Consider the following 9,092-nt stretch of genomic DNA (forward strand, 5'->3'; position numbering starts at 1 on the left):
GGCTTTTATGGGAAAATAGAGGCTTATGTAATATTGTGTGTTTCTATATGCCATGTGTCTTTGTTTCCTCGGCCAAGATTTCATGCATGAGTGTGTCAGTGTGGATGCGTGCATTTCCCTCCCAAACTCATTACCATTGATAGGTTTCTGGTGCAAGGAGTCAACGAAGTTGCGGGGATTATCTATGGTGTACTTCATGTCGCGGATGGTGTGTGTACCGCCACCCTCACTCCACATGCCCTTCTTGGACGCCTTAGACTGGTCCTCCAATTCACAGAGTCTGGCCTGCTCTGGACTGGTCACACACACAAAAAGGAAAGTTTAAGACACAACAAAAAGGAACACCAACAAAACATATTTCAAACTCTGGACTGTTGAAGTGATCAAAGCAATATGTTGCTCTCTGTATGTGTAGTGAATAGCACTTAGCTGTAGAGACTTCTTACAACATGATTGTTTGACTTCAATCCATTTTAGATTTTTGCTGCAGTTTTTCAACCAACGAATGTAAAAAAAAAAATAAAAAAAAAAGTGCATATTTTCCTTCTCACTTCTCCATCTCCTTTAGAGGAACTTGCATGCAGCTACAGTGTGAAGGCTGAACACCTTAAGACAGGCAATTCAGTTTGTCTGATTTAATTTTAACTGGGACATTTAAAAATGAATTTTACGGCGTAAAATAAGAAACCAAAATGAAATCTCCTCAGTAACTTTATTAAATTTACTTTAATGAATTAGTTAAGTAGCATGAAACCTGGCCTACTACTGAAACCTGCAGCTGAGTGAAACCGATATTGAAACTTAACCAGCTTTGAAAAATGAAAATGCTGTTAAAGAACACTTCTGCACTAAAGCCGTTATATAAAATATTGCTATTAACTAGGTTACAAACATCTATAAAGATCAGAGGGTTTGTGAGTGCCATAAAACTCCTTGACAACCTGCTATATACAGCATTTAATCTATAATAACACTGCTAACTCAGCCTGTTAACAAGCAATTCATTTCAGAAAGGGATAGGGATCACCGTACCAACAAGCAGAAAAGGTTTTGAATGAAGAGTTGCACCTCTTGTAAAGTTTAACATGTTGCTCTATAACTACAATTACAACAACTCGGTGCAACAAAACTGTCATTGGTTGTTAACTTCAACCCGTACAACAAGCGCTCATTAAAAGTATAGGGCTGTATAAGTAAGGGTTTGGTAAGGCTCCAGCTTTCTTGAATTAAGTGCTGGATAAAGTGCTGTTCCTGACAAACTGCACTGTTCTTTAAGAGGCAACCAGCTGATGACCAGATTATAACTGCTTAAAAAATGTATCCGAGCTTTTTGTGAAGAGACAATAACAGTGTTTGACAGCTCCTTCAAAAGCAATTGATTCCATGCTGGCTCTCTAAATTGTGCATCCTAATGCTTTTTGAGGGCCCTTGTACAACTTTCAGTGTTTATTACTTCAAATGGCCAACAGGCTTTTGTTTGTCCAAGAAGTAAAGACTGCTCGATTGATATGGGAGTAGCAATGGTGACTAGAGCTTGGAGGGAAACAAAGTGGGTTTCAATTAAAATGCCACACACATAAATACACATGTAGCCTATTCTCCAGCTGTGTGTTCCTAATTAGGCTTTTGGATTCATGCCCAAAAGCAGTCAAGTTCTCATTCCCCCTTTACACTGATTTAGCTACCAACTTCAAATTGAATCAAAACAGCTTCTTGCTTACTGAGCAACAATACTGAAACTTTCTGTAAGAAGTCAATTGTGTTTAAGCTACTTAGAATTTAAGCGCTAAACAGGAACTGAAAGCTACAAAGATAGAGTGAGGGAAACTAACAATGCAATCAAGGACAGCAGTCATTGTAAAGCCACAGAAATAAACGGAAAGCAACTCACAAGCAGAGATTGGTAAAGATATAGAAATAACTTCATGTGTGGAGGCAGATGATAGTGAACTTATCCATGTCTCCAAATAGACTGGTTTCTTTTTAGGTCAGCAACTCCTTCCAACCAACACATTGCTTCAAATCAAAACGGATATTGATGGGTAAGAAAGTGCAGTACTGAGCAAGTCAACTGGAGAAACAAAAGGGCCAAGACAAAAAAAAAACATTCCAATTCCCTTATATTTGAACACGCTGTAGGCTGCATCTTTCATCTCCATATGGCTCCCTTGTGCAACCAAAAATACTTTAAATAGATACAAAATGTTGAACCTTAGCAAGCCATTTCACAGCTCCCTGTTGCCTTTGTACAGTTTGAAGAGGGTGTATGAAGTCAATGTTCCCCAGTGTACTTGACTGGAAGGGTTCCACTGCTAGTGAGCACAGTTCATCCCCCCAGACGTTTACACCCCGCAACCAGCACTCCTCTGGAGGCTCCAGTTAAAAAAGCAGCAATGGGGGGTTATAAAGCACAGTTGGTCTCCATGTTAATGTAGCTCCCTTCTGCTCTGGTGGGTGGGCGTTATATAAACTAATCAGTCAAACCCCCTGTCTGTGGTTTTAATTTTCCAAAAAGGGAAAATGTAATGCAATGGAATCTGACCAATTTTCAGGGTTTAGCCACCTCAGTGAATGGATAAAGCATTTTTAAAGACAAGCAGTCTGACTGAGTGACAGAGAGTGAAATGAAAGACTGAGTAGGAGATTGATGAATGCGTCTGTACCAATCACTGGCTCAGCACCAAGGACAGCATTTTATATGCCTGATCAAGTTAAAGTGAAACTCAGTCAAATGATGAAGCCTCCAACAGAAAACCAGAAAAACTCATCCGTGAGATTTAAATAAATATAAATCTGCCCGAGACTGACAGCTACAATATGTAGGAGGAAGCTAAAGCTGGAAGAAATAGGGAAAAGTGGACTATTTATATAAATCAAGATGTCGAACAAGTAACCTAACCATTTAAATATGGAATAACTGGAAATGAAATGTCTGAGAACCCTATGACAAGTTTTAGATCTGTGTTAGGTTGTATTTGGGCGACTGTCAAAAGTTGCTTGATCCAGATCGGAAAATCCAATAAAAAATAAAGTACAAAAAATGTTCCAAACTATAGTATCTGTGCAGCAAAGTTACTTGGTATCAATCCACTGTCCCAATGGGGCACATCAAAGTGAATTAATTTGTTCAAAATTGGGTACCACTACAAAAATGACATTTATGTGCAAAAGGCTGTGTGCTGCTCATTCAAACTATTAACTAAGTAATTAACTATATATTTCATTATTTAATGGAGATTAAATATCAATTTACAATACATGGACGTATTGTGGCCTAATCACTTAAAATAATAAACGTTGACAGACAGAAATCTACATATATTTGCATAAAAATCTGTTATGGTCAAGACAACATTTGTATAATTTCCCTCCAGGGATCAATAAAGTGTTTCTGATTCCGATTTGGCATCCAAACACTTTCAAAAGTTGAATACATAAATAGACAGAAGTGAGCCAACTTGTGTTCAGTTTGTTGTGTGTGTGAGAGACTGACTGTGTTTATTCTTGCTCTAATAAACCAACGAAAACCAGCCCCAGACAACTGTGCCTCAGCCTGCTCTGGTGCACTGCTGAGCACTGGCAACTGAAATTCGTGAATTGGCTGATCGTTTTCCCAAGCTGCTATCAGCTTCTGAACACGTTTAACTGCAGTGTCTAAAGCCATCATCATTATAATCACCCCCATAATTATGATCACATCATTGTTAGTGTGATCAACGTAGCCAGTCACGAGGGGTAATGATATTGGAGGTTAGTGCACTGAGGGAAAAACTAAGGCCTAAAGTCCTCACTGAGTAATGGACCTCCCCTTTGGCCAAATGATGCCCGCTTAAACTTAAAGCATCATTTACATTAGTGCTTGTTCTGGGCCATTGCACAGCATGCTTCAAATGGGCCATTAGTGGCAAAATATTCACATCATCTCTGTTCATGTTGGAAGATACAAATGTGGCAGCATGAGTCAAATCGCTTGTAATGTGTGTAATGTGCAAATACTGCCACTGGGGGGGATATACAGTACTTTGTCATATAGCGCTGGGTGTGCAAGTGTATTTAGGGGATTACTGCGTAAGGGTAATGTGGCAGAAAAGGGTTTCAGAGGGACATCATTGTAGCAGCAGGGTAATACTGCCACCATCTGGGACACCATGGCTCTATCTCAATTCTCTACAGTCTACCAGTTGAGGACTTATGTATATCTCCCCACAGAATTACCAGTGGCTATAAACTTTAGCAAGCAGAAGATTACATCATGTTGCCAAAAGAGATTTCCTACTCACTCTGTGAAACAAAGTGTAGAGTTGCAAACTAAAACCAGCTTTGACATCCAAAATTACTTCAACCACACAGACTGAGCAAACTATTTTGCAGGGAAAGCATTTATGAGATCAGTCTCTTGTATAATGAGACACTCGAGGTCAGTCAGGCCAACACAGCCGATTATGGCATCATATCAAGAAGAAAACATACCACAAAATGTGATATGTAACAATTAGATAATCCAAAGAGAAACTATGAAATATGGTACAGTCACATATTGCTTAGGCTATGGGATCAAATTATATCAGTAGACAAAATTGAATCTAAATGTATTTACTTTTTGAGTCATCTTACCAAAAAGCAGAGATACAGACAGAATGAAAACCTTCCTCAGGAGTAGCAGTTTCAGTTCTAATAATGAGCGTTTTATGCCTGACATGACAGTATTAAGCACTTTGAACTGTGTTGAAAAGTGTCATGCCTTTCAGCCTGTATATATACACCATATACACCATTCAACAAACAAACAGTAATACATTACAGGTAGCATAGAAGCAAAAATCTTACTTGTTCCCACGGATTCCTTCCCTTCGGACTGTGGCAAGGCCCTCGTTTACCAAAGACTCAGCAATGTTCTCGCCTGTTGTGTCTGAAATGAGAGGACAGAGAAAATAAAAAACTAGAAAAACACTTTTCAATTCTCAATTAAATTTTTTTTTAGAAGTTAGTTCTGGTCAAGTAATTTAATTGGACAAGAGACAACCATGACTGCTGATATTTAGGATAAGAAATAACCGATTCTCAGTTAAATTGTACCTGCAGCTAATAAACCACCAGCAGGTACAACGTCCTTGAAAAATACTCTACAGTACCACCACCAAACTATTTGAAAAATAGGGTATTTATGAATTTCTGATACTATTTTACCACAAAATACACACAATATTTTGATCAATCACAACAAGGAATTCAGGGAAGGCCCCTTGAGTTGCCTTTAATAACTGTGTAACTGTTTGATTTCCACATCACAGGTATGTTGAATTCAGTATAACGTGTTCCCTCTCTGATATTGTTATATTCTTCAAGAAACAAACAGCTGAAAAATAAAAAGGTAAAGGGAACATCTGGAATGAGTATTTTTCCCAAACCATGATGACCAGTGTGTGTTTTTAGAAGTGGACTGTCACTCACCTCTCCCCAGGTAGACCATGCCGTACTCCCTGCCCAAAGCAGTCTTGATTTCCACGGTGAAGCACACTTCTTTTCCAATCAGCTTCTTCCGCAGGAACTCTCTGGCTTGAAAGGCCCATGGCTGCAATAGAGACAGAAATATTAATGTACACTTCCATAGGGGGATCAAAAAAAGTTAAATCACAAACAACTCATCAAGGTGTATTTTGACTCATCAGTATCAGTAGAATTAAACAACTAGTAGAGACAGACTGCTGGAACATCAAAAAATCCAATCCTACTTTAAATAAAATGTGTATTATTATTTGACAAAAAAAACAGTCCACAGTAATGAAATGAAAATAGTACCCATAAACACAAAAATTAGCAGGATGATTATCATGTTAGCAAAAACTGCAATAAACATGCATTTAAATATTTAGATTTAGATTTGTTTCATCTGATAAAAGAAAAAAAGGCATGACTGTCTGTCAAGGCCAAATTGGAAATGTATTGAAAAAGAAAGACAAGACATTTCAGTCTTGCAAACTTCAGATACTAATAGTTTTGGTTTTTTTTAAAAGAAGCAGACGAACAGACAGTAGTAACGTCTGACTGTGATAAATAAATTCATGGACTTTTCAAAGGCGTGATAAGAAAATGTCAAATTACATCAGTGGTATCTTAAAGCCTCGAGTTCAATTAAGAATTGACATGTTTATCTCTAGGCTACATCATCATTTATACAAAACTTGTGGTCTGAATACCAATTCATACACAACTATATTTCAACTGCTCGATGGAAATGAGAGTAGCAAAGACATGTGACAAAAATTCCAACGCACATCTTCTCCCCACAGTAAAAACAAAAGAGCATTCACCCCCAAATTGGAACATCACAGTGTGTGCTGCAGGGCTACTTAGCAGGACCTTGTTCTGCCTTTGTCAAACACAAACAAATAAAAACAAACACAAACACAATGAGATAGAGCTGCTCACCTCATCAGGGGTGTCCTTGGTGTCGGGCTGGCCCTGGGCGGCTCGGCGGGCCATGACCCCAGCTCGGATATTACTGAGATTGATCTGACGCTCCGGGGGTGGACCACCTCGAGGCTGGCCCCGAACAATGATGGCACAGCCCGACAAGACCTGCAGAGGTGACAATAAACACTGTTAGTTGGAGAAGTTAAAACAGTAGAAGTATTGCCCACCATTTCATTCAGCAAATGCAGATTCTTCAAACACTCTCTCTTCTTGCATCTTAAAATCTATTCATCACAAAAAATATTATGCAATTCACAAGCCACTAATACCAGGAACAAATACCGGACCACAACCCTAAACTAAACTGTTGTATTTGCATATGCATTTGCATTGCAGCAAGTGCCAATCTGTTAAGTACTATTTGAAATTTGAAACTGGTGTAAGGAAGAAAGTACAATAGGTAGGCAAATAATGAAATCATCAATTTTGTTGATTACATCCAAGCTCATGTGTTAAGCCCATTGTGTGGCTGCAAATCAGATGCCTATTCACACTCTTTTAGGATGTTACAGGAGCCTGGGGAACTATTATAGAGCCGGAAAGCAACTTCATACTGCACGTTGCTATGGCGACAGTCTGTCATTCAAACGCAAGGTGAGATCATGCCATCTGATAACGTAGATAAATACAAAAAAAAAATGATAACCTACTCTTGGGTTTGACAACCATGGCATTTACACGAATCTGAGCAAACACCTTTTATCTGCAGACTCTCCAGTGTGTCTGTGGGGAGCATCACTGGGGACTGTTGATCTAAGATGTGAGCTAGATAAAGTCTTTCACCAAATGACCACCGTTCCCCACTATCTGACTCATCTGACCGTCCCAGAGTATAGGGTAAGCAGAGGGGTAGTTGTAACTTTTACACGCTGACCAGGCATGGAAAAAAGAGGCAAAAAGGCACTACCACCCTTCTCTGTTTACAAAAGGGCCAAGTTCCACTTGGAATGCACTACATGGCCTTGCTCGACTCCCTGATCACCTTTCTCAAGGCACAGCAAAGCATAAGGGCCATTGATGAAGGTTCTACTATCTTACTATGTATAATGTGTACATAATAAACAAAAACACAAGGGTAATACTGAGCTACTGAATACTGAAAGTTAAGAGTCAATTTTAACTGAATTTCATACCAAAATCATATTAATCCAACTACTCAGATGCTATAATTATTCCCTCATAAAACCCTCAACTCATTTAGTAATAAACCCACCAGAGTTTAACCTATGCTCTCTGCGATGCACATTTTGATGAAGGACATGAGTGGATATCTAACTAATCCTAACATCTAAAACAACATAACATCTACAACAAGATAACTCTGAACTTATATTTGTTTGTTCCACTTTCTTTGTTTCATGGTGTCATGCAGAGGACTGTGGATCCACTGGGCAACTTCCACAAGTCAAACTATGGAACTATGCAAGGCATGCATTCAGAAAATATATGTTACCTTTATCTAGATGAGTAAAGGTTAAGTTGCTGTTAGGTTAAAGTGCCAGGCCAAATCTAAAATCAGAGAACGTGAAGTAATGTGGACGAGTACACACAACCAAGATGAGTGGGAGATTATAGGGGCAAGAAAGCCCTACGTGTCAGTTTCTCGTGGTTGCTTTTAACCAGCACACTGAGAAAATGGTGTGTGTGATTTGAAGGGTCGGAAGACATTAACCAGCTTGACTACTCGAGTCCCAGATTTCCTACCGTTAACTACGGGTAAGCAAACCGCTGAAATATGACACAAACGCATTTCTAGGAAACTCTGAGGGACAAAAATGAAACGATATAGGGAGACGCTTTTGATGTTAGCTTTCACGCTAGATGATTAAGTACTAATTTACATGTGGTAAATAAGATAAATGAATTCAATTTCCCCAAACGCTGTCAACTCCGTTTTCAGAAGGACACGAACTTTCTTCATAGAAGTCAACACTTGCTGGACGGCAATCGCTTGTTAGCAGTTAGCTAGCCGTTAGCTGTGAATCTAAACATCTGTTACCGTTACAGCTAACAAGTTACTAAATGACATTAGTTTCCAGCCAACTTCGCTATTAACCCAGTACATGTAAATCTCATTGGTCTCATCACAGTGGACGGTTTAATATCTAATACTTCCAATACACTTTACATTTCCACTGAAGTGTTTAGTTTCAGTTAGTTATAGCCAACTAGCAAGATAGCAAACATGTGCTAACGTCAAATCGCTTCAGCGTATTAGCAGGCTAGCAAATTTAGTAGCAAACCATGCCGCCGCCAGGTGAGCTGAATGTTAGTGACAGTTGCTAGTGACACAGTGCCAACACTGGCATTCGACAGACAATTGTATTTATATCGTCAAATAAGTTCAGTTAAAGTTGTATGACAATCGACAGTTAGTTTAGCCTTCATTAGCCCTTGGCTCACTAAGCTAACTAGCTGTACCCCTAGACTCACGTAGTGAGCTCACATAGTCATATCTTCCTACCATTTTCACAATTCCTCTTTGCAGAGGAGCAGCAGGAGCCGGGGCTGTCTGAGCGGGTGCCGAAACAGATGCCATGTCCACCGGTTTGAGATATAACGCCGTGAAGGGGTGACCAGGTAAGGGAGCTGGGACTTTGAAGTGACTGACTGTTCTA

At 39.3% G+C, this 9,092-nt stretch overlaps 1 protein-coding gene across 2 annotated transcripts in view; it reads right to left on the reverse strand.

Annotated features, from left to right (window-relative positions):
- The window catches only part of snd1 (staphylococcal nuclease and tudor domain containing 1), a 162,498-nt gene extending 153,406 nt beyond the window's left edge, over positions 1-9,092 (reverse strand). For both annotated transcript variants that reach the window (XM_070928689.1, XM_070928688.1), the window contains exons 1-5: positions 8,939-9,092; positions 6,430-6,579; positions 5,452-5,572; positions 4,828-4,909; positions 135-295 (exon numbers count right to left, since the gene is read on the reverse strand). In XM_070928689.1, the coding sequence (XP_070784790.1) occupies positions 135-295; positions 4,828-4,909; positions 5,452-5,572; positions 6,430-6,579; positions 8,939-9,013 (589 nt within the window). In that variant the 5' untranslated portion in view covers positions 9,014-9,092. The remainder of the gene's footprint in view (positions 1-134; positions 296-4,827; positions 4,910-5,451; positions 5,573-6,429; positions 6,580-8,938) is intronic.

This window comes from Enoplosus armatus, chromosome 22 (assembly GCF_043641665.1).
Source record: "Enoplosus armatus isolate fEnoArm2 chromosome 22, fEnoArm2.hap1, whole genome shotgun sequence".
In the NCBI taxonomy this organism is placed as follows: domain Eukaryota; kingdom Metazoa; phylum Chordata; class Actinopteri; order Centrarchiformes; family Enoplosidae; genus Enoplosus; species Enoplosus armatus.